This window comes from Scardinius erythrophthalmus (genome assembly GCF_964197995.2).
Source record: "Scardinius erythrophthalmus genome assembly, chromosome: 21".
NCBI classification, from domain to species: Eukaryota; Metazoa; Chordata; class Actinopteri; order Cypriniformes; family Leuciscidae; genus Scardinius; species Scardinius erythrophthalmus.
The window spans coordinates 2,491,538-2,518,341 of NC_138241.1; the positions used below are offsets into that span (position 1 = coordinate 2,491,538).

The following is a 26,804-nucleotide window of genomic DNA, read 5'->3' on the forward strand; positions in this document are numbered from 1 at the left end:
CCTCGAACACAACTTGGAAATTTGGAACACAACTTGGTTAGAGATATAGCTTTGATTTATTTATTTTTTTTGTAGGGCGACTTTATAGGGGCTGAGAGTTAAATGACGCTGTGGCCTGCAGTCACAGACAGACTGACGCGTCTCGGGTTTCTCTCGGTCCTGGACCAGAGGTATTTTGGGGTGTGGAGGACAGAAGGAATGGGGGCGACACTGAAGAGGGCATTACATAAGATCATACGCTGGGATTATTGAGTATCCAGGAGAACAGCTGATTTAAGATTGACGTGTCCAAACATTACGAGGTTTATTTGTGTCACTTGCCCTGCGTGATTTGACTTTTATCAGGGCCGGCACTAATCTAAGATAAAGCAAATCTAGGTTAAAGCAAACGGCAGTCCAATATTGCATAAGGCGTTACGCAACCCCAAGCGTGCTGCAAAGCTCACCGATGCCCGTGTTGGCACTGACGACGAGCATGGCGAAGTCTGGACAGTAGCTGGTCAAGCCGAAGATGGTGGTCTTCAGATATTTGTGGTGGCCGGCCAGATCTATGAAGGTGATCATTTTTGAGGCACTCTCACAGATCTCCTCTGCTGTTCGGGACTCGCTGTAGTTCACCACCTAGATGAAAGACACCAGAGGCTAGTATTTATCATTATTTTTTTATTTTTTTTGCCCTTTATTTAACCAGATAAAACTTTCTGAGATTAAAATCTCTTTTACATAAGTGGCCTGGCCGAGAGGAGCAGCACAACATTATCAAAAAAAGTAAAAATCACTATAACATTAGGACATAGTAACACGCATCATGCAAAGTGCCACCAAAAACCTTTCAATGAAAATTCTGTCATCATTTCATCACCCTCATGACGTTCCAAACGCATAAGACTTTGGTTAATCTTAAAAAGACAAATTAGGATATTTATAAATAAACCTGAGAGGTTTCTGTCCCTCCATTGAAAGTCCTTAAAACTTTAAATGTCCCTATTATGCTATTTTAAAGGTTCATGAAGTTGTTTCGGAGACTCCTATAATATGTTTACATGCATTCAAGGTCAAAAACACTTTAATTAACTTTAATTAATAATCTCCAGCATCAGCAGCATCAGCTCTTTTCTCTCAGTGTCTGAAACGCTTCAGTCTCTCTAAGCCCCGCCTCTCTGAGAGCTGCTCTGCTCTGATTGGTCAGAGAGCAAACACTCATTATCATATCTGAATCTCAGCTCTTGATCACAGTGATACGAACAGTAGCGATGGCGTGGGTTTTACCGTATCAATCTCATCAAAGTGGATTTGCTTTGTCTTCATGAACATGAACAACACGAACCAAACTCTTCCAGTCTCAGATAAACTACAGTGTTTGAGGGCGGAGCTGAGACGCTGTTCAGCCAATCAAGACCACAGGCTGGCATTATGCAAATTAGTCACAAACCTACGAAGGTTCATCAGGAAGTGAGACTGAATCACTGACGACTCGTTTCAGTTCTATCTTTTGGGAGACAAAAACTCCATTTATCTGCACTTTTCAGACCTCTTATACTCACAAGCAGCTTTATTACACACTACATGAAAGGTATTATCCGAAAAGCCATAATAGGGGCACTTTAAAAGATTATAAAGGCATCATAAAATTAATCCATATAAATCGAGCAATTCTTTTAAGAACACAATTGCTTTTTGAACCGATTTGATTTCGATGGTCCACTTTAGACACTCTACTAACTACATGTCAGCAAACGGACACTTCAGGGTTTACCATGTGCTTTTTATAGATGTTTTAAGGTTCGGTTACCTGGACATTCAATGGAGGGACAAGAACCTCATGGGTTTGAAACGACATGAGCGTGAGAAACTGACGAGACAGTTTTCATTTTAGGGTGAATTTAGGTGACACATGTGACATGTTTTACACTGCTCAATATATTACAACAGTTTTACGTATACTCAGACATCCCAACCTGCACAAAGTCATTTCCGGGAGTCAAGAAATCTCCAACGGGGGGGGTATTCGGTTCTAATTAGTTCGGTTCGAGAAATCTCCAACGGGGGGGGGGGGGGGGGGCTGATTAATTCGGCTCGAAAGTAGAGATAAAATCCCGAGGCACACACGCACACTAGCGCACACACGCAAGGTCTCTCGCTCCCTCTCTCTGCCGTGCGCGCGCTACGCTTGCGCGCTCTTGCTTCCGGGAGATTTTAACTGATTTGCGGGCATCAGGGAGCGGGAGACTCCCGGAACTTCCGGGAGATTTGGGATGTCTGTATGCTGGAGTTTAAATAGGTGTGCATGTTGTCTTAGCCATTTTATTCCTCTTATCTGTTTTAATGTGTGTATGTCTTTAAATGATACTGGGTCTGCCTGTCATGTGACTGATCACATGACAGGAAACAGGAAGTAGACCAGCATAAAGGAGGCAGCATGGCAGTCACATGAGGGTCACAAACTTGGACTTTACTTTCCAGAAAGCCACACTTTATCGGACTATCACTTCTGTGGATTGTATACACACCGGTGGACGCTTTCACATCGGGACTGACGAGACGACACTTATGAGTGTTTATTATGGTATGATGCAAGTGGAAGCTTTTCTAGTTTTATTGTGTTGTTTTAAGTTTCATGTGAATAGTATAAACACACTTCATTTATTCACGTTATTAATGTTGTTTATCTCATCCTTTTAAATGCTCACAACCTCACAGTATTATTGACTCATGCAACTCAAATGATTTGCTGGTTGAAACAAATCGGGACACGTCCCAAACAAGTCCAGGCAAGACAGAACTTGTCAGTAAGCAGTATTGTGTAAAGTTGAGTTGTTTACAGTTGCCAAGCAACATCACAACTTGACATACTAACACTGATTTCAATTGATTTGTGTGTGGTCACAGTGTTACGCTCTTCAGTCAATCAAGCTGACCGTTTTTCCAAAGCCATTTTGAATTAAAATCGCTTTAAGATTGTTGAACCCACCACTCCTTTGCTGTCGAAGCCCAAGATCTCGATGCTGATGCTGGAGGTTCGTCCGGTCTGGATCTCGTGAAGGTGTCTGAAGAGGTTTAGTCTCGCCCTCCCTCTCCCGTTGTCCAGCTCTCCCTGTGTGAGGACACCCAGCAAAGTGGACTTCCCCGAGTCCACGTTTCCCAGCACAGCCACTCGCAGGTCCAGGAACTGGAGACGCATCAAATAACACCATTAAAGGAGTGGTTCACTTCAGAATTAAAATTTAATGAAGTCTTTCTTCAGTCAAAAGAAATGAAGGTTTTTGAGGAAAACATATAGTGTCTTCAATGGGGTCCAACGGGTTGAAGGTCCAGATGTGAGTTTCAGTGCAGCTTCAAAGTCTCGACACGATCCAGTGAGTCTTTTTGCGCCGACGCTGTTTTTTTGCGCTGGTTCCGTCCATTAAAATTAACTTTTGCAAATAACAATCGTGGTCCTGGATAGTGAGTGACCTTACATATTAAGATTTTCTCCAGTCATTGTTAAAGAAACAAGCTAACAAAACTTGCTAACTAGCGTTAGTGAAGCGGCCAGGGGAATCGTTCCGCCTCCACCGAAGCTCCGCCCACAAAAAACATCACAATGTTTACTAACTGAAAAAGGGTTTATAAGAGTTTTTTTAACCAAACAATCAGCCATTTTCTAAAAAAATAAACATTTAAATACTTTTTAACCACAAATGCTCATCTTGCACTAGCTCTGCGACACACATTACGTAATCAGGTTGAAAGGTCAAGCGTGACGTAGGCGGAAGAACCGACCCAGTGTTCACAAAGCCAACGTGCAAAGACTAAATTAAAAGCCATTTACAAAAAATAAATAAAAGGTAAAACAACAATGTCGAATGAGAGAAAATTAGATGTTTTTGCCCTACTCTACATTTCTGAACCGGAACACGCGTGACCTTTCAATCTGATTACGTAATGTGTGTCGCATCACAGCTAGTGCAAGACCAGCATTTGTGCTTAAAATATATAAATGTTTATTTTGTTATAAAATGGCCGCTGGTTTGTCTAGATAAGACTCTTATTCCTCGGCTGGATCGTGTCGAGACTTTGAAGCTGCACTGAAACTCACATCTGGACCTTCGACCCGTTGGACCCCATTGAAGACACTATATGTTTTCCTCAAAAACCTTCATTTCTTTTTGACTGAAGAAAGAAAGACATGAACATCTTGGATGACGTGGGGGAGAGTAAATCATCAGGGAACTTTAATTCCGAGGTAAACTAATCCTTTTACACACACTTTAGACAATCAAACACAAATAAACACACACCTGCTGATCATCGGGCACTTTCCTGACCAGGACCTCGGCTATTCGGTGCGTCTCGTCAGAGTCGTAATCGACCTCCCTCTCTCTGAGAACTGTGATGTCTGCACCCACCCTGAACACACCACAAAACACAACATTACACTCGTCTTTATCCTCACAAAACAAGCCTAGAACATTTCAGCGAGAAGTACACTATCATGCTTTTAAAAAGATCGCTTATAACAGTAATATTACACGTAAGTGCCGACTGAACGTGATGTTTTCGGACACTTAATTGCATGTTAAGTGCAATAAAATGAAAATGCATTATAATTTAAATTTATATAAAATGCAATAACCCACTTTTGTCATTTCATACTTCTGTTTTTAATATGTTAACGTCACTGCTGAATGGACTGACACAAGCGTTTATGGTTAACTACAATATACTTTAATGGCATGTCTAATGAAGCTTGTATTCCATGTACTTTGTAATTACACATTTGTAATGATGAAGTTGTAATTTAGTACATTTAAAATCTTTCAACTTTAAATGTCATATTGAATAACACGCTAGTTAAAATTATAATCAAGTACTTTACATGTGCTTTAGCATGTCAACATTAGAGCTGAAGGATTCTGGATGAATTGAGAAGCACAACATGTTTTTGTAGTCGTTTCAAATCGTGATCACGATTCTGAACAGAAAACTAAACAAAATAACATGTCATTTACTAGAGATTATGACAAAACGTTAATTGCTCCAGTCTATTAAACTAATTTGAATGAATTATTCAGTATATTGTATTGGTTTATATTGGTTTGAGTGAATGATTGAATGACTGGATAAATCAGTGTTTTTGAATGGATCTCGAATGATTTAATGACAAATAGATTTTTAACAGTCACTGATACAAACTTTTTTCTAGCGTTGTTACTTTCAAAAGGTTATTTGCTCTATTATTTTGATCACTACCGCAGACATCGGTTTTTATATTTGAATAATAAACTTTTATCCCAGTACTTGTGTGATAATATGAATTATTGTAAGTCAGAAATAATGATACTGTGTGCAGCTGTTGCATATCTATACATGAATGTTCACTGTGATTGTACTCGTCAAAGGTTTAATAGACATAGATCTAAATCGCTGCCATTATAAGATTGTGTGGGAACAAGGTCAAGCGGGAAATGTAAAAATTCTCTTTTATTGTGGCGACAACACCAGGGTGAGTAAATGATTTTCATTTTAGGGTGAAATATCCCTTTAAATTACCTTTTTATTTCATTATGTTATCATAAATAGTACAGACAGAAAAAAAAACTTGTTTTGGAGTAAAATATGACTGATATTCACACAAATAGGATGCTATATTTTTCTAAATGTCAATCATTTGTTAACAAACAAGTATTCATTACTTCAATTGGGCTTACTGTTTCTGCATTAAATTATTACATTGTTTAAATTAATCAATTTTTTTGTATATGTACATTTCTGAAATCCATAACTTAGTCACCTCTGATAACAGATCTCTCTAAATTGTAATGTGAACTCATGCATTTTCTGTAAAGCGGATTTGAAATGTGTATTGTGAAAAGCGCTATACAAATAAATGTGAATTGAATAAACAGAGCTAACATTTGATATAAGACAAAATCAATTTTATTGTCATGCAGTGTGTGTGTGTGTGTGTTTACGCTCGCACTTCTCAGCCATCCTGCGGAGTGTTTTTAGCGAGGCGTTCATGTCTTCCTCCGACAGGCCCACCAGCAGACCGTTGTCCTCCACGCCGATCTGATACACGGCCTCGCCTCGGCCCTCCTGAAGCCTCCACTTCATCTGAGTGGCCAAGTGCTCGAAGCGGTACTGGGTCGGGTTCACCAGCTTCAGCTGATCACACACACAGACACAGGTTAGCGCTACGGTACTCGAGGCTAGCGCTGTATCGTGAGTAAGTCACGGCTGAAGGGCGTTGTTAGGCACGACACGACTTATTCACGATACAGCGCTAGCCTCCCATACCTATAGCTTTTATAAAAGGGTTACCACACAATACAAATATTAAAGCCAAAAAACATGCATCAATGCAACTTTCATGAAGTAAAATCACTAAAAGCCTTCCTTCCGCTGGCAAAAATAGTCCCTGACTGTGAAGCAGAAGTTACACACATTATTTCACCATTAGATGGCGGTAAAGACTGTCTTTATGAGTCAGTCAGTAGAGAAGACTTTTACATTGAAAGGACTGAAACTTGTTGTGAACAAGAAGCAAGACGCAACTGACAAATGACTAGCATGTCACGGGAAAGTCCTTAACTGTTAAAAGGACAAGATATCGCAGCGGACATTCAAACGGATTTATCACGAATATATGACTGACCTGAAGGGAAATACTATATCTACTGTAAATGCAGGTACACTCGCTTACTCGGTCTCTCACAATACTCTACTCTATAAGCTTATCAATGAGAACATAATGTTTACGTTGCTAAGAGTGGTTGCTAGGGGTTTTGCGTAGTGATACACAGAACTGTCTTTATCGTGAATAAAACACAGCTACTGACCAATCAGAATCAAGGACTGGAACTAAACGGTTTATGAACAACAACACTGCTTGGCTGGATGCAGAAAAGGGAGTGTTTCGTTGGGATTCGGGCGTCAGGAGCACAGAGGTAATGATGGGAGTGTGTCCGTGTCTCTAAATCTGATGCTGCTGCTTTGTTTATAGACATTTAAAGGGGACATATCATGAAAATCTGACTTTTTACGAGTTTAAGTGCTATAATCGGGTCACCGGTGCTTCTACCAACTCTGAAAACGTGAAAAGTGAAACCCAGTAACTGTGTTCTGCTGAGCCTTTCTCTGCAAGCATGACAAAAAATAAGCCGATCAGATTTCGCTCCCCTTCTGAGGTATGAAGAGGATCTTATTATAATATTACCGGCCCTTAATCTGCACGTTTACACACACGACAAGCGCCAACAGAGACCAGTTCTAACGCAATGATGAAGATCCAGCAGAGCCTGAAGCTGTTCTGTGGTTGAGCACAAACGAGCACTGAACACTATTGACCAGAACATGTCACCGCTGGCTTATAAACACCTCAGGAACCGTGGACACTTGTGGAGAAGTTCAACATGATGATGAGATGATCAGTGTAACTCCACAACAACTACAGAAATGTCTCCGCTAACATTCAGAAGCTCTTCCTGAGTCTCTCCGTAAGGCTGCACTCGCTACTGGTTATTCTGGGATTCTGGATGAGTAGGATTGGCCTGTGTTGTTATTGCTGGAGTTTCTGAAGCTCGTGTAAAGACTCCGCCCTCTTCTGAGAGGAGGCGGAGCTACAGCTCATTTGCATTTAAAGGGACACACACTTGCATTTTTTCCTCACACCCAAAAAGGGGCAAATTTGACAAGATATAATAAATGATCTGGGGGGAATTCTGAGCTTAAATTTCACAGACAAATTCTGAGAACACCATAGATTTATATGACATCTTGTGAAAATGGGCAAACTATGTCACCTTTAAATGAACAACAGCTGTAGTTTATAAAAAGCACTGCTAATCTACTGCCGCCCGCTTGCGTGTACAGAAGTGAGTCTCTGAGCGTTTACACCTGCTAGATACTGACTGAGTATGATATACAAAACATTATTAAACAAATATTCATGATAGATTCTGAACAGCGCTGTGATGTGCAATACAGAGATGTTGGCTTGCAGAGAGTTTACCTTGTACTCAATGTTTCCCTCTTCAACCTGAAACAAAAGACAGGACAGAGTTGATGCTGAATAGAGCTCAAAGTCACACAGTTCAGTTTTCAAAAGCACAAAGACTCAGAAGAGAAAAGAGCTCAACAAGCTCAACGAATCTGTCGGCTCATTCAGAATAGGCTCTTTCTATTCATGTCTTGCTGCTTTTATGCCGTGTAATGAATCTAAAATTATGTCAAAAACATTTTCTTATTGTATTTTCATGGCACGTCAGATACGATAACAGTGAGTTTTATCACTGCAAACAAAAGTCAGAGAAAAGTGCAGTGAGTGCACGTCACAAGCTCATTTCAACAATCCTGTTCAACAAGCCCGGCTAATGACACACTAATCATCTAAATGACTTCTAGTGTGGAAGAAACACTGAATCATCTTTTCCCGCCTTTATTTCTCATATTTACAAACACTGCGGTTTCATATTACAGTCTCTGACAATAAAACATGGATGTCTCATAACAACAGCCCGACGCCTCTCTTTCTGTCGTCTTTATTGATAGTTGTTCATTTCTCTCTACAGAAACTCGCCTTCATTGCCAGACAAACAATCAAAGTGAAAACCGTGAATTTCCATGAAATGTAAATTCACTTTTATAAGCTGACAAACTAAAAATAAATGTATTTTAAGAATTAATGTTACAACACAGGGCTATTTAGAAAAGAGGCTCATTTTGTTCAAATTATAGTAGGCCTATATTTTAAAAGTCACATGGAATTTTACTGTAAATAACTTTACATTTTATAAGTAAATTATATTAATATTTAGGGGGAAAGCACACCATGATAATATTTCTTTATGTTTTACTTAAAATGCATGTTTTTTAACGCTATAAGATTGTTTTATTTTGTATTTCATATGATTCAGTTTAGTGTTTATAGGGTAGCAACAGACTCAGAGAGAGGCTAATTTTATCAAAAGTCTTTCTGCTGTACCACCTGTGTTATTATTATTATTATTACATTTTACAGTAATAACCCTAAAAACAGTAATATAACCTCGAATAGGTTGGTATTGACCTGATTAAATGTAATATTTATATTGTATGTCATCAACATTTCATGACGCAACGCTTGCAACAGTCACTGTATTTTTGTAAACAAAATAATAAATAAATAAATAAATAACTAGATAGATAGATAGATAGATAGATAGATAACCAGTGAAGTCCCAAAACTATATACACAATATAAAACCGTGTTTGAAGGAACTAACGTTACTGAGAGTAATTAAAGTACAGTAAGGATCAGCTGTGTGCTTTAAAACAGACAGATGTTATTGCCCGAGTCGGCTCACCTCTGGAGGAAGATAAGGAGGATTATTGCTGGGTTTCTGATGCCGGGCTGAGCGGTTTTTGAACTTTTTGCTGCCATTTTTGGCTGTTTTCCTGCTGGGAGCCCCAGTGCCCGCCGCGGACCCGAACAGCTCCGACACCCGCGAGTCCATTCCTGTTCAAACCCCGAGATAAAGCGATGAACTCCCGGCTCTGTCCTACGCCATTCGGCGGTTCGGGTTCAGGTTCAGATTCAGATTCAGAGAGGTAGAAACACAGGAGAGCGAGTGAAACATTATCGTATATAAACTCGAGCCGGTAAGGCTCAACCCCCCTACACTCCCAACAACAACAACAACAACTCAACTTCCGGTTTAAGTTTGCGGAAGCGCGTCATGCGCAGAAGAAGGGGAATATACTTTCTTATTTGGTTCTGTACTGAATAAAGTTAGAGTTATAGTGTATATAGAATCGAACAGAATCAAATTGAATGGAATGGAATATAATAGATCATGTGAACACCAGAAGTGATTCTGAAGAAGGAAGAGGGAAGTCACTGATGAATATTCATATGCTGCAATCGCTATGTAATTTACATGAATAAAAAGTGAAACCAAATATTGCACTGCTTTTGCATCAGCTTTGTTTTTCTATTCTTTTTTCTTTCTTTTTCTTTTTTTAAACAACTAGTCTAATAACACGCATAGAGTCGATAAAAGGATCACAACTTTTTCTCCAGGGATATTTGGCTATTCACAGAAGACGGAAAATAGGCCTATTTTGACAAAATGTTTTTATTCTGCTTTCTGAAAGCATTTTGTAGGATAATTCGTCAAAAACGGTTGAGTTCAGAAACTGAGTGGTGATCGGTGCCAGTGAGAGGAATGGGAAACATTTCGTATTCTCTGTTTTTTGTTTGTTTGTGTTTTCCCCCAAGCAATAAGCGACATATTTGCACCAAAATATATTATTATAACATATTCCATAAATGTTCGACAAGATGATGATGAGTTACAGTGTCAGTCCTCGAATATGATTGGTTGTTGTTGTTGTTTTGAGTGATCAAGCATCAGTCTTTGACATGAAGTAAATATAATCATTTTGGCTGGTCTTCAGTGATAATTGAAAGTTACTTCATTTACGCCTCAACAAATGGTTCATGCTGATGTTATTCACTTTATTTGTGCATTAAATCAGATATAAAATGACAAATAAAAGTGTAGGCTATTAGTGTAAAGTATAGTGAATGTACACAAACAATGTTACGAAACTTTCATTTATAAATTCAATATTGGTATCTGAAGCATTATGTAAATGATGTGTATTACACTCTTGACTTTGTTGTTTTCAAATATTATACATACTAATACAAAATACCTCAGAAATGTATATCTGATGCATGGAGGAAATTCAATCAGGTGATTAAGTCAAATTTTATTTCTTAACAGCAGACAATCAAATAATAAATGAAGAGTAAAATTAATTCATCCATAACCAGGATTAAAAGTTTAATAAAGAAACATAAAATGAACAGTTACAATAACTTCTAATATTTGTAAGTAAAAGATAATTAACACACTCTGAGTATAATATTGTGAGCCTTAAGATGTCTGAGAGATCTCTCTTTGAATGATCAAGGTCTGAGTCAAGGTAAGACTGACCTGTACAGAAATGTTGATATAAATATTATATTATTATAGAAATATTATACAGTTGCCTATCGGAACAGAGCTGAGTTCCTCTTTAATAGTAGGCCTATATCAGACACACAAGACACCAACAGACATCTAGTGTTCGTGTTTGACACTCTGAGGTGTTAGCCGTCACTGCAGAAGTTCAGCTAGAGAACATCCGTTTATCACTTTATTCTGAGACATTCGAGCATCTGTGGTCCGTCTATCGGAAACTAGAGACTCTTGCCCTCATCTAAACAGCCCTAAGTCAATCACTTACTGATATTGCTTATCACTTATGATAAAACATAAGAGAAAATTCTGATTCATCAGTATCAAAATAAAATCAAAATGTATTTAAATAAAAATGCAGGATTTTGCATTTTGAAAAAACACAAAGTACATGTGAGGTGGCCATTCACTGAAGAAAACAGTCAGTAAGAACAAAGAAACAAATGACACGCTATAGGACAAATACATACAATAGAACAAAGATTCAAATGAAATAAAGAGTGCTGTTCTTTTTAAAATACACACTGATATTTATTAAAGCTACAAGAGCAGTGAGTGATCCTCTCTTTTTCTGCTGTCGTTTGATGAACGTTAATGACAGACAGTGTTTTAGGTTTCCGTCACTTTAATATAGGCCTACTCATATACTGACACACATCTGATTCTCTCAACAGTTCACCTTCACTCCAGACATAAACCCACTGTTAGTACTGAGATTTTGACATATTTTTGTGTGTATTTGAACCGCACACAGAAATCTGCCTGTTAGTGTGTGAAAACTGTTCAGTTTCACGGCATATTGCACTTTTAGTAACTCTTTTAACATCAAGCACGTCCCGCTCTTTATTACTAGTTTCTTCATCACTCAAATATGTCAATAAAATCTGCATGGCTATATTTCCATACCGTGATATATAAACAGAAAAAGTTCAATCGATTCACACTTTATATCATCGCCATGATATGTTCATATCACCCAGTCCTAGCCGTGATTAAACACATTACACCAGCATGATGATAAAACCAACAACCCAGTGACCATCGAGACTATTCCCCCGTGCTTCTACTCCTCATGTCAACTGAAGATCTGAATGGTGTTCGGTTTAACTTTAAACCACAAGCAGAATCGTTCAGACGTCCTCATCTGCCGTGAAACACTGATCACATGCAGAACCTTATTTCATGTTTTATCTGTGACTTGAATGAGAATTTGCATGACTTTGCAGAGAGGATTTTTCAAAATAACATACTGTGAAAACAAAAATTATTCAGACACCTGATATCATTTTTTATATTTTTCACTAGTGTGATCAGGACACTATAGTTCATTTCTGTGAGTGAGGAGAGCAAAATACAGTAAACTGTGACATATTATTCCCAAACACTCTTTATACAGCGACTACCAGTGACATTATAAACATTTGGGAGCAATTATGATTGGGACACTTTGAGCTGATCATGTTTTGCTGAAGTGTGTTGTCTTTAATTGCTAATGCTTTTTTTACACACAGACTGAACACAGTGAAGCATTGCTTGGTGATTGGTTGAGCTAAACTGGTATTATCTAATAGTGTAGTTAAATTTAACAGCTGACAGATATTCAACATAATTCATGTGTGAGACAGTCTAACAGAAGGTTGGACAAAACCAGTCAAATATCAACTGAGTTCGTCATATTTTATTACCATAATGTGAGAAATGTTGAAGGTGTCTGAATAAATGTTGGTTTAACTGTAGAGAAGTGAGAGTTATAAGAGAGATAATAATGAGAAGTTATTATAAAGTGCTCTACTAGTATAACCCTGCCGTTGATCATGAAACAGTAATGAGAGTCAGTGTTGATCTGAGTGTGTGACTCTGGTGTGTGTTTATCTGGTGTGTGTGACTCGGGAAGCAGGTTTTCCCAGCGGCAGGAATGTGTGTGTGGACTCTCTCTGATTGGTGGAGTCTCTCAGTTCTGCTAAACACTGAGGAATGTGTGTGTGAGAAGAGAGTATCTGAGGATCTGAAGATGGACAAACACCACGGCCTGACATTCCTCTTCGTGTGTGTGGGACTCGGGTGTATCACGACACACACACACACTGCTCTCGTGGAGAAACTGGCAGACCTCAAGATCTGTGCAGACGAACACTGTTCATGTGAGTTTACACCGTTCAAAACATTCATGTGGAGAAGAAATGTGGGTAACACTTTACAACAAGGCTCATTTGTTAACATTAGTTAATGTATGCATGAACTAACCATGAGCAATACATCTATTACAGTATTTGTTAATCTGTGTCAACATTAGTTAAAGCGGTGGTTGATTATGATTTGACTTTTCTAACTTTAGTTAGTGTGTAATGTTGCTGTTTGAGCATAAACAACATCTGCAAAGTTACAACGCTCAAAGTTCAAAGCAAAGGGAGATAATTTGATTTTACAGAAATCGCTTTTTAAGGACTACAACAAACGGCTGGTAGAGACTACACCACATTCCTCCCGGGTTAGTGACATCACCAACCCTAGAATTTACATAAACCCCGCCCCCTGAACACTATTTATAGATTAAAGACAGAATATGCTAATCAGTGACTAGAAGATAACTACACATAAGCTGCATAAACTCATCAACTAACCATTCAGAAATGTCCTGTTGCTTCTACATGTTGTCACTTCTTCTTGAGTCTCTCCATCATTGTCTGACTCCGGTTTGAACATAAAAGGCTAAACATTTTTGAAATTTTCAGTGCATGTCTGTGTGAGTGCAAGCTCTTGAAGCTCCGCCCCCTGTGCTGGGAGCAGCAGCTCATTTGCATTTAAAGGGACAGACACAAAAAACCTATGCAATTTTGCTCACCCTCAAAAAGTGACAATTTTAACATGCTATATAAAATATCTGTCGGGTATCTTGAGCTAAAACTTCACATACACACTCTGGGGACATCAGAGACTTATTTTACATATCTTGTGAAAAGCACATTACACCACCCCTTTAAGTAAATGTTGCATGTTTCTGCCTCAGATGTGATTTCAGAGGCTCAAGCTCTTGAGGACTACGTGGCGTCAGACTGCAGATTCATAAACCTGAAGAGAGGCCAGAAGATCTACGTGTTCTCCAAACTCAAGCCTGTGGAGGGCGCTGGAGTCTTCTGGTCTGGAAGTGTGCGTCTCAAACATTCATCCTCCACTTCACATGTATCTCAGCTGATCTGAGACCAGTAAATCACGCAGGTTTGCGTTTGCAGGTTTATGGGGAGCGCTATGTAGACCAGATGGGTGTCATGGGATATTTCCCCAGTAACTACATCAATGAGACACACGTTTTTCAGAAGAAAACTGTTGAGATCCCAACGACTGTAAGTATGATTTAATCCACTGACCTTGAAAAAAATAAAGTTCACATTATACTTTTTATTCTGATAATGCATTATATTCTCTCTCTCTGCAGGACATGGACTTCTTCTGTGCTTAAAGACAGCAGCAGTTCTCAATCTTTTACCCCTATTAATATCCACAACAACATTTCAAGGCCATCCAGCTCTAGTTAGTGTTGTATCCAAAACTTGTTTGAACCTATAGCCACTTCTACTTTATATAAACTTAAATAATTATAAATTTCCCAATAAACCAGTTTTATTGATTGCAATAAAGACTTAAAGCGAATGAGAACATTGGAATAAATTACACAGTGCCTGTAATTAACATTCACACGCAACATTCAAATGTTATTTTGGTTACACTGTATTTTAAGGTGTCATTGTTACAGTCTAATTATATATTTACGTACTGAGTAATAATAATTAACTACTATAGGGTTAGGGTAGGATTAGGGTTTGGTTGAGGGTTAATTTCATGTAATTATGCATAATTTACTGTTATTACTACGGTAATTACATGTAACATATGTAACAAGCACACTGTAAAATAAAGTGTTACTGTTATTTTTAATGAGATGACCAAAGACATTATTTGTTCATCCGTCTGAGATTGTCTCCATTTGTAAAACTCCAACATTTGATAGAAAACACTTTTGTTTAAAAAATAAAAAAGCCATGAATTAGCACTGTAACCAGTAGATGGCGGCAGAGGAGCATTACTGTCTTCCAGAAACAATGTTCTTCACTGAACTCACTCTTTATAACCAATGCATTCGCATGACTTTCCCAGTTGTTCATGATAAGGATTAAGGCTATTTAAAAATATTTGTACTTTATTTCTACCCAGTAAAATATTTTAGAGCTTGGCATAAGAAAAATGTATATTCTTTACACAAATGTCCATTGCCCTTTAAAGGGGTCATATGATGCTATTTTAAAAGTTCATTATTTTGGTTATTGGGTGTAATAGAATAGGTTAACATTAAGCAAAGCCTGTGAATGCATTATCTGCTACAACACTATAAATACAATGTAGGTAGATCTAAATCTGGATGATTATTTATATCATTATTATATATCATCATAATTCCCAGCCCTTAAACTGGTTAAAGCATTACATAACATTATGCAAATTTACAGATCTGAATTGACCCTTGGTCATACTTCAAGATTAGGATTTGCTGGTGAAATTAAAGTGACGAGGACATCAGTGGATATTCTGGTTGTTTCAGTGTTGTTCTTTTTTTATTTTTTAATAATCAGAAAGTAATTGATTATTTTGAGCGGATTATTAAATGAAGGATGCGACTAAATGGCATTGCCTGGAATAGGCAGCAACTCATGTAGAATTGAAAAGTTGCACCTATAAGGTTTTTCTACAGTATTATGTATGACTATGTACACAACCTTACGTGAAGTCCATTGAGTAACAGAATTGTTAATATTCCACTTAATAAACAGCATGAAAGTTAACTTGTGCTGGTCTTTTCTCCTCTATTGTGTGAAACGCTTCTGGAACAAGAACAAATGTGGGCGGGGCTTGATTGTGTCTGTGAGGAATTGATTGGATGGTTGTGATTTGCTATTGGCTGATCTCATGTGAGTGACAGGTTATAGCCACGCCCACATCATCAGAGAAGAGAAGAGATGCTGCAAGAGGAACTTATTCTGATTCAAGATTACCAGCCACATTAATTTACAAACACAAATAAATCATTTATTATAAGCACTGCAATATTTAATAGAAAAGTTGTCAATTTTAAATTCATGACTTAAACCTAATGCCATAAATATCCCTTTTAGCTTCAAATCCAAGCTACGTCTATTCTTATTATTCTGAATATTACCTCGTGAGTTGATGTCAAATCCATGATGTTCCTTTGTTACAACTTACCACACTACCGGGGTGGTGTGCGTAACACACGCTGGGGTAAGTTGTAACAATAGACAAAAGAAGTAAAAGTGGATGCCATACCATATGATATTGTTCAAAAACAGATTTATTGAAATAAAAGAACAATGTCTTATTAATCTACTAAACAAATGTACTTAACAGTTTACTTAATAAACACTACTACGTACCAGATTAAAGAGATTAAAGAACATCTTTGTACATCTTTAAGTTTAACAAAAAACAACATGTCAATGTGTGTGTGTGTGTGTGTGTGTGTGTGTGTGTGTGTGTGTGTGTGTGTGTGTGTGAATATTCTTAATCAGAGTCACAGTTCTGACAATGAATGATGCTGTAACCAGTGTTGGGCAAGTGACTTTTAAAAAGTAATTACTTACAGTTACTAGTTACTTCTTCCAAAAAGTAACTAAAATAGTTACTCAGTTACAAATTGTAAAAGTAACTAGTTACTTCAGAAAGTAACTATTGCGTTACTTTCAAGTACATTTTTAAATGCTTGAATGTGACCCACCTCCACCCCTCTTTAACAAAACTTAAAATACATGTGCATGTTTAATTTAATATGATAAATCTGAATATTATGATGAAATGGACACTTAATACAATACATTATTAACAGAAATAATGTACACAAATCTAAACTATTTTAATGTCGCTGTGGGACAAAGTGAGACTAGCTTCCAATCAAATGCCATGTGTGTAGATGTTATGTTTATATAGTGGATCGATACAAATAACACAATAGATGTTTTAGAACTTTTGATATTTAATGCCCCTCAACAAGCCACAACTGGGCACAATTAAATTATGCTTGTTAAGCACTATACCAAGTAAGGGATAATGTAGAGCGAGGCGGTTGTTATAGTGAATAAACCCCCGACAGGCTGATCGGGACCCCGACGTGAAGCGGTCTTGAATCCTGAAGGGGTTGTATTCGCTATAACAACCGCCTCGCTCTACATTATTCCGCTTATTACATGGCTACCCACCAAATCTCCATGGTCAGATGCTGAACTTAAAGAATATATGAGGAAAAGAGATAAACTAAAGACAGAGGCAAGCTTATCAGGGGACAATGGATTATGGGTAAGGTATAAGCAATTAAGAAAATTTGTTACAAAATTAAACAGAACAAAAAAGAGAATCTATTATGAATTAAAATTTGAGGAAGTAAAATTAGATAGGAATAAATTATGGAATACATTAAACCAATTAACAGGGCGTAGAGATAAATCTGTACCAACATTTTTAGATGTAGGTGCTACTTTTTTGACTAGACCCATTGATATAGCTAATTATTTAGGAGATTACTTCACAAAGAAAGTTCAGAATTTACAAAAGGATATGATCTCACAGGAATACCCTGATTTATCTTTTAAGACAATTAAAGATACAATCATGCTTAATAAATCATGTACATTTAAATTTGACAGAGTAAGTCTTACTATAGTAGAAAACATTAAAGTTAATGAAAGATAAACCTCCTGGTTTTGATGAGGCATCAAAAAATAAAAAGGAACATTTCTCTGGGAAAAATAGTAGACCTATAAGTATTCTGCCAATTTTGAATAAGATTACGGAGAAAATAGTTTATGATCAAATTAATTTGTATTTCTCTAAAAATGGGTTGAACTCACTCTATCAACATGCTTATAAGAAAGGGCACTCTACAACGACAGCCTTAGTTCAGATGACGGATGATTGGTTGCATGAAATTGACGATAGAAAATTAGTTGGTACTGTAATGTTAGATCTGAGTGCAGCATTTGATTTGATTGATCATGATCTATTATTGGAAAAATTAAGTTGTTATGGATTTGAAAAGTGTGCAATCCAATGGATCTATAGCTATCTTACTTATAGGGAGTTTAATGTACTGTTTAATGGTAGTTATTCTGAGACAAAGGTTCTGCGTTGTGGGGTGCCTCAAGGGAGTTGCCTTGGACTGCTGTTATTTTCTACTTTTATTAATGATCTGTCTTTTATTTTGAGGTGTGCCACTATTGCCCTGTATGCAGATGACTTGACTATTTTTGTGTCTGATCATGACTCTACCAGACTTAATACTGTATTAAATAATGAACTAAAATTAATTGAAAATTGGAACAGAGAAAATAAGTTAATTAGTGATGTTGCGAAGAGTAAATGTATGATGTTGGGATCTAATAATCTTTTAAAAGATTCCCCTGCTCTGAACTTGTCAGTCGGTGGTTTGATCATTGAACAAGTGGCGGAGGCCAAATTGCTGGATCCTCAGATAAAACTAATATTGAATAAAATGGGCAGGAGTATGGCTGCAGTTCGCCATTGCAGAAGGTGCATGCCGATTAGTATACGGAAAACTTTGGTGGAATCAATAGTTTTGTGTCATCTGGACTTTTGTTCCATCATTTGGGCTTCGACTACTGAGAATAATTTAAATAGACTACAGATTGCACAAAATAAAGCATCTCGGCTTGTTCTGAACTTTCAGAACAAGTATCAGGGATATGCACAATCAGTTAGCATGGCTTCATGTTAGAAGCAGAATTAATTATTCTCTTATTAAATTCTTAAAAAATATAATTATTACAAAAGTACCTGAAATTATTTATAAAAGATTGACCTTCTTCAGTGACGTTCATACTTATTCCACTCGCCAATCAAGTGAAGGGTGTTTCTTGTTACCTGCCTGTCAATCAAATCAATTTCAAAGAACATCGTGTTATAGAGCAATGGTGGCATCGAACTCGCCCCGTTGTTTTTGGTCTCAGAGAGTCACAATGTTAGTTTTTCCAAAAGATTGAGACTGTATTTATTTACTTTGGAGTAACTGTAATTATGTAATTAATAATGACTGTATAACGAGCTATGGCAATTGAAATGTGATTTTTATATTTTATATTATACCCAGAGAGTGGTAATATTTTGTACATAGAAGAGCTTATATTGTTATATTGTTATGTTTAGTGTTTATGTGTTGTGCTGTGTGTGTGTGTGTGTGTGTGTGCGCGTGTGAGTTAGACGACTTAGATGATGTTGTGTGCACTTCTGTATTTTATCTTCATTGTTGTACAGCTTTGATGTTAATATTTTGGTAAAAATTGTTAAGACCCCAGGAAGAATAGCTGCTGCTTAATGGAGTAGCTAATGGGGATCTAAATTATAAACAATAATAAACAAATAAATCAATAATTTGACACAAAATATTGATTTAAAAACGATTGTATTGCTTCCGCCAAAGAAAATAGTCCGTTCCGCGTCAATAGCAACGTTCTGTTTTTCATGGCAACGGTGTGTTATACTTAGCAGCGTCTGATATCAGGAAATAACACACCGCATTCTATATTAGAATTCAACCAAGCCATGTGATAACAGATATATTACACTCTTTGTAGTACAAAAAAAAAAAAAAAAAAACCTTCAGACAATTGGTAGATATACTGTACTTCAAGCATTTTCTTCCTCGAAAAAGTAGAACAGTGCAGTATTATCAGGTAAAGCTCATAGCACGATCATCGGATAACGTTAGCTGTATGCTATGCTACTATCTAAGCTAACTAAAAAACACACTAACAACGAGAAATGTTTAATTTCACAGTCTATAGCTTCGGTTAAATACTAGTATATGAAACGTATAATTTAAAATACATTAAATACATTAGCAGGGGTGTCAAACTCATTTTCACTGAGGGCCACTTCAGCATTATGGCTGCCCTCAAAGGGCCGGTTGTAACTGTAAGACTTTTAAAATGTTAATATATTGTCTCTTTATTTGATTACTACTTATTTAAGTTACAAATATTGTATATGCATTTGCAGGGGTGTTTCTAGGTTTTAAAAACATCAGGGGATGAGCCCGACACATCAGGGGCTGGGTAATAATGATTTGATACAGAGAATAATGTATATTGTATATATGCAGGGGCAAACTGGCCCAAAAATTCAGCCCTGGCACTGTAGCCACACCAGCACACATTACCACACAGTCATGCGTATTCAAATGTGAGGTAGTTAGGGGGGTTCGGGGACATGCTCCCCCGATAAAATTTGGATTTCTCGGACCTACATATGTGCATTTTAAGGTGTTTAAAGGCCAACAAATTGGATAACAATAGCTTTAAAAGCATGTCAGTGGGCAGTAGCATAAATTATTTGTCAAGATAACAGATTCTTAAAAATGAGAATGAGGATAAATATTGCAATGAATGATCCACACTACAAAATGGAAATGCAGAATGTTTCTGCTTATTGTTGACAATACACAATCACATATTCCAAACAGGAATGGCCTTAAATGAGAAATCTTTCAAGGATTATTTTGCATAGATGTTACATTTCAATCAAAAACCAGTGCAATCTTTTTGTGTCCAGAGGCAAATGAGCAATTTATATTAGCATTAAAGATTGGTTTCAGCAACTTGTTTCTTTCCTGAGTTGATCAATGTTTTTGACACTAATCAGTTTAAAGTTCAATTGTTCACTCATAAAGACAGTCACCTGTCGCCACCTACTGGCTTAATGATGCAAGTGGCGCAAACACAGACAAGCGGAGTGATACAAATGGTGAAAAGGATAATACTGGTACATATTATATTAAATATTATTTAATATATTTAAATAAATATATTATTATAGCCTATTAAAATAATATAAAATATCAATATATTATTCTTCAATCAGTTCTATGCAGCAGAATCAGATTTAACAGATTTATTTTTTGACCAATTGTCAAAATAAAGTATAGTCCTACAAAGCTATTTTTATCAGAGCATGAGCAGAGCAGGGTGTCACAGTGTCTGGTTTGTGTATTCCTGGTGTCCACTAGAGGTCCTCTTCCCCACGGTGTCATCCACATTCATGAACTGCATTCCCCACAATTCCTGTCTGTCACTGAGTGTTCATTGTGTTCAGCTGTTCCATGTCATCATTGTTCCCAGCTGTTCCCTGTTTCATTGTTAGTTCTGTGTGTGTATATATACCCTGGTTGTTTCAGTGTTTGTCACGGAGTCCTTGTTTGATGTCAGCGCACTTCCATGTTTCCATACCTGTATTGTTTTGTGTTTTTCTGGACTGCCTTTGTTGGATTTTGACCTTTTGCCTGACTTGGATTACGATTACGGATTACCCTAATAAATTGCTATTGGATCTTACCTACCTGTTTGTGTGCGTCCCGTGACAGAAGGACTCCGTCATTTTTAGATCCAGCATTATGGGGTTTCATATCCTTCCCCCCAACACGGAGAAGGAGAGGAGGGGACGAGTCAAGAATTTGATGGTCCTACGCCAGCAGGGCCAGACGGTGGGTTGTCTGGCTCAGACATTTTTGACTCTTTCAGGAGGCATGGGATATAGTGATGCAGCTTTGAAAGACTTTTTTAATTGCTGCCTTGATGATCCCTTGCCAGCCTGGGAAATGAGGGGACTGGAGATATTGGACTTTGAAGGCTTTGTCGGGTATCTTCATTCCCGCAGCAGGTGGGATATTTCAGTTGGGCTTAGATTTCCAGAAGGAGTGGCCGACTCGTCGCCGGTGTCACCAGGCAAGATGGCTTCCACACTGGAGCTTCCAACCGCCATTCCACCACCTCACCCTTCCAAATGTAGGCGGAGGAGGAGGAAGCAGGCATCCACCGTCCCTCAGAACAGGGAGGTTGTCACGTCTGCCGAGCCCGAGCCTGTTCACGTCACGCCTGCCGAGCCTGTGTCTTCGGACAAGATGGCCGCCGCCGAGCCTGTTCACGTAATGCCTGCCGAGCCTGTGTCCCCGGACAAGATGGCCGCCGTCAAACCTGTTTCTGTTCCTGAGCCCTCAGTGACCGCGACACTGGCCATTATGGCCACAGCCATGTGGTGTGTGTGGGCTACGCACACACTTGAGCCGGTGGCGTCTGTTCCTGAGCCGGAGCCAGTGTCTGTTCCTGAGCCGGAGCCAGTGTCTGTTCCTGAGCCGGAGCCAGTGTCTGTTCCTGAGCCGGAGCCAGTGTCTGTTCCTGAGCCGGAGCCAGTGTCTGTTCCTGAGCCGGAGCCAGTGTCTGTTCCTGAGCCGGAGCCAGTGTCTGTTCCTGAGCCGGAGCCAGTGTCTGTTCCTGAGCCGGAGCCAGTGTCTGTTCCTGAGCCGGAGCCAGTGTCTGTTCCTGAGCCGGAGCCAGTGTCTGTTCCTGAGCCGGAGCCAGTGTCTGTTCCTGAGCCGGAGCCAGTGTCTGTTCCTGAGCCGGAGCCAGTGTCTGTTCCTGAGCCGGAGCCAGTGTCTGTTCCTGAGCCGGAGCCAGTGTCTGTTCCTGAGCCGGAGCCAGTGTCTGTTCCTGAGCCGGAGCCAGTGTCTGTTCCTGAGCCGGAGCCAGTGTCTGTTCCTGAGCCGGAGCCAGTGTCTGTTCCTGAGCCGGAGCCAGTGTCTGAGCCGGAGCCAGTGTCTGTTCCTGAGCCGGAGCCAGTGTCTGTTCCAGTGCCGGAGCCAGTGTCTGTTCCAGTGCCAGTGCCTGAGCCGGTGGTGCCAGTTCCTGAGCCGGAGCCAGTGTCTGTTCCTGAGCCGGAGCCAGTGTCTGTTCCAGTGCCAGTGCCTGAGCCGGTGGTGCCAGTTCCAGTGCCGGACCCTGTGTCTGTGTCTGTGTCTGTTCCTGAGCCGGAGCCAGTGTCTGTGTCTGTGTCTGTTCCTGAGCCGGAGCCAGTGTCTGTTCCTGAGCCGGAGCCAGTGTCTGTTCCTGAGCCGGAGCCAGTGTCTGTTCCTGAGCCGGAGCCAGTGTCTGTTCCTGAGCCGGAGCCAGTGTCTGTTCCTGAGCCGGAGCCAGTGTCTGTTCCTGAGCCGGAGCCAGTGTCTGTTCCTGAGCCGGAGCCAGTGTCTGTTCCTGAGCCGGAGCCAGTGTCTGTTCCTGAGCCGGAGCCAGTGTCTGTTCCAGTGCCGGAGCCAGTGTCTGTTCCAGTGCCAGTGCCTGAGCCGGTGGTGCCAGTTCCAGTGCCTGAGCCGGAGCCAGTGTCTGTTCCTGAGCCGGAGCCAGTGTCTGTTCCTGAGCCGGAGCCAGTGTCTGTTCCTGAGCCGGAGCCAGTGTCTGTTCCAGTGCCGGAGCCAGTGTCTGTTCCAGTGCCAGTGCCTGAGCCGGTGGTGCCAGTTCCAGTGCCTGAGCCGGAGCCAGTGTCTGTTCCTGAGCCGGACCCTGTGTCTGTTCCTGAGCCGGACCCTGTGTCTGTTCCTGAGCCGGACCCTGTGTCTGTGTCTGTGTCTGTTCCTGAACCTGAGCCTGTGGTGCCAGTTCCAGTGCCCGAGCCGGTGGTGCCAGTTCCAGTGCCCGAGCCGGTGGTGCCAGTTCCAGTGCCCGAGCCGGTGGTGCCAGTTCCAGTGCCCGAGCCGGTGGTGCCAGTTCCAGTAGTTCCAGTGCCCGAGCCGGTGGTGCCAGTGCCTGAGCGGGTGGTACCAGTTCCAGTGCCAGTTCCAGTGCCTGAGCCGTTGGTGCCAGTTCCAGTTCCTGAGCCATTGGTGTCTGTTCCAGTTCCTGTGCCGTGGCCGCCCGAGGGGTCTTCACCGCCCTGGCCGCCCGAGGGGTCTTCACCGCCGTGGCCGCCCGAGGGGTCTTCACCGCCCTGGCCGCCCGAGGGGTCTTCACCGCCGTGGCCGCCCGAGGGGTCTTCACCGCCGTGGCCGCCCGAGGGGTCTTCACCGCCGTGGCCGCCCGAGGGGTCTTCACCGCCGTGGCCGCCCGAGGGGTCTTCACCGCCGTGGCCGCCCGAGGGGTCTTCACCGCCGTGGCCGCCCGAGGGAAAGTCTCCACCCTGGCCGCCCGATGGACGATCTGCTCCGCCCTGGCCGCCCGATGAACGGTCTGCTCCGCCTTGGCCGCCTGAAGGAAAGTCTCCACCCTGGCCGCCCGATGGGCCGTCTGCTTCATCCTGGCCGTCCGATGGACTGTCTGTTTCGCCCTGGCAGCTGGCTAAACCGTCATCCTCTGTTCCTGTTCCCCTTCATGGACCTGGCCCCCCATCCCTCCCCCTGATCCTCCACCAGTCCACCTCCCTCCTGGACTTTTTGTTTTGTTTTGTAGTGTGTTCTTGGAGCGTCTGGTAGCCGCTCCGTAGAGGGGGGGTTATGTCACAGTGTCTGGTTTGTGTATTCCTGGTGTCCACTAGAGGTCCTCTTCCCCACGGTGTCATCCACATTCATGAACTGCATTCCCCACAATTCCTGTCTGTCACTGAGTGTTCATTGTGTTCAGCTGTTCCATGTCATCATTGTTCCCAGCTGTTCCCTGTTTCATTGTTAGTTCTGTGTGTGTATATATACCCTGGTTGTTTCAGTGTTTGTCACGGAGTCCTTGTTTGATGTCAGCGCACTTCCATGTTTCCATACCTGTATTGTTTTGTGTTTTTCTGGACTGCCTTTGTTGGATTTTGACCTTTTGCCTGACTTGGATTACGATTACGGATTACCCTAATAAATTGCTATTGGATCTTACCTACCTGTTTGTGTGCGTCCCGTGACAGAGGGAGAACGAGAGAATCGTGATTCGTGTAATTTTACCAGTGTTGCCCAGCACGGCTATACACACCATGTTACAGCACAGTAGTGCTATTGCAAAAGGAAACAAGTCCAGAGAAATTTCATGTCGGCACGTTTTTTTTTTAGCGGACTTTGCCTTTCCGGTGAGTGTGAGCAGAGCTCGCTACACAAACACACACACACACACACACACACACGGAGGTTGCTCGCGGAACATTGAGCAGAACGCGCTGTGAACACGGAGCGGAGAGCACAGCGCACACACACAGCGGAACGCGCTTATAAGTTATGCATCTTCGGAAGCGGACTCGCACGCAAAGTATTAAAACACACTGAGCCAAACCATCTGAGTCAAACCATCGCCGAACACGGAGGGGTGCGGCGGCTTTTTAGTATCTTTCGGCCAAAAAACGAAAATGTTATTTTCGGCCGAAAATTTACGGCAGCCTAAATTTCGTTGCATCCCTAATTTTAAGACACCCATATGCTCTCGCGGGCCATATAAAATAATGTGGCGGGCCGGATTAGGCCCGCGGGCCTTGAGTTTGACACATGTGCATTAATGACTCGTTATAACGTAATACAAACGTCTTCTATAATAAAGTGATTTTGTACGATTTGTAACCAGGCACTAAAGCGATTACCCATAAAACGTGCTTTAAACCAATCGGATTGCTTGGGTCCTCAGCCCGGACCCATCACTTCAGAGTGACCGGATACTTCACCACACCGGTTTCACACTGCACGCGTTAGCAGCGCATTAGCAGCGCGTTAGCAGAGTGTTAGCAGGGCATTAGCAGCGTGTTAGCAGAGCGTTAGCAGCGCGTTAGCAGAGTGTTAGCAGAGTGTTAGCAGGGCATTAGCAGCGTGTTAGCAGAGCGTTAGCAGCGCGTTAGCAGGGCATTAGCAGCGCGTTAGCAGAGCGTTAGCAGCGCGTTAGCAGAGCGTTAGCAGCGTGTTAGCGGAGCGTATTTTTGCGTGTATATTCTAACGCGTGCAGTGTGAAACCGGCGTCAGAGATCTAGTTGGTCTGATGAAAAAAACAGCTTCAATTATAGTAACACGCCGTATTTTTTGTCAGTAACGGTAACGGCGTTATTAAGATGGGAAGAGTAATCAATTAAATTATCCATAAATTACCCATCACTGCTGGAAACCTGGGAGACTTGATGGCAATTTTGAGTTGTTAAATTGCTCCATGCAAACCACTTTATATAAAACCCTGGCAGAAACACCTCTGTCAGTCTTTCTTTTGTACATGCCCTCGTTATTCCTTAAAAACATTGAAATCAAGAAAATTCTTAGTTATATTCTTAGTAAGGGGATAGTTGTAACACTTTTTAAATAAGTGTTACCCACCCCACCCCTGTCAGCCAAAGTTTAGCTAGCTGTATTAGCATAGTGGTTTGAAAATAGATATTTCCTAATAAACTACTGTTTAATCTAATATATACGTAAGTCATCTGCAATACTACACTGAAAAAAAATATTCGTTGAAATTAATAAAAAAAAATTATCGTAAGTGGTTGCATTCAATTAATTGTATCTACATTTAAACATTTGTTTAAATGTAGATAAAATCAATTGAATGCAACCACTTACGATAAAAAAAAACTGTTAACTTCAAGAATCATTTTTTTGAGTGTATTTTCAGATCTATAGTCTTGGTCAAAATTTGTACTTTTTGACCTCAAAATCATTTTTTTCTCTATATATTCTGCATGTGCCTGTTTCCAGCCTTGACAATCACTGTGATGGATCGGGGAGGAAGTAGGAAAATACTGACGTGATCACATGACTCATATCTTATCCCTAATTGGTGGAATTGATGGTGTTACAACCCATGTTACGACCATACGCGGTCTCCTCTACTGCTAGTTGTTCATTAGTTCATTAGTTGGCAGATGTCAGCAGTTCCTCAGACGGCCCAGTGTTATATTTGGATACAGCAAAGGGCAGTGGTGTGTGTGTGTGTGTGTGTGTGTGTGTGTGGATTAATCTCTGCAATGTGCTCTGTCCATTCTGATGGAGTTTAATAGCAGAAAATTGAAGGTAATTACCTTGAAGCACATTCT

General features: G+C 40.5%; 2 protein-coding genes across 3 annotated transcripts in view; one reads left to right on the forward strand and one right to left on the reverse strand.

The window, feature by feature from the left end:
* Window positions 1-9,702, reverse strand: part of gtpbp2a (GTP binding protein 2a) — a 32,122-nt gene extending 22,420 nt beyond the window's left edge. For both annotated transcript variants that reach the window (XR_014029047.1, XM_081350646.1), the window contains exons 1-6: window positions 9,327-9,702; window positions 7,994-8,020; window positions 5,963-6,147; window positions 4,281-4,389; window positions 2,972-3,169; window positions 447-621 (exon numbers count right to left, since the gene is read on the reverse strand). Coding sequence is in view for 1 of the 2 variants with exons in the window: in XM_081350646.1 (XP_081206772.1) it covers window positions 447-621; window positions 2,972-3,169; window positions 4,281-4,389; window positions 5,963-6,147; window positions 7,994-8,020; window positions 9,327-9,476 (844 nt within the window). In the remaining variant the exon portion in view is untranslated. The remainder of the gene's footprint in view (window positions 1-446; window positions 622-2,971; window positions 3,170-4,280; window positions 4,390-5,962; window positions 6,148-7,993; window positions 8,021-9,326) is intronic.
* Window positions 9,703-12,869: 3,167 nt separating this feature from the next.
* Window positions 12,870-14,636, forward strand: LOC308681648 (otoraplin-like). The gene is made up of 4 exons (XM_081350732.1): window positions 12,870-13,129; window positions 13,996-14,135; window positions 14,219-14,329; window positions 14,422-14,636. Exons 1-4 carry the CDS (start codon window positions 12,904-12,906, stop codon window positions 14,443-14,445), a joined length of 501 nt encoding a protein of 166 aa, XP_081206858.1. The 5' UTR covers window positions 12,870-12,903; the 3' UTR covers window positions 14,446-14,636.
* The last annotated feature ends 12,168 nt before the right edge of the window (window positions 14,637-26,804 follow it).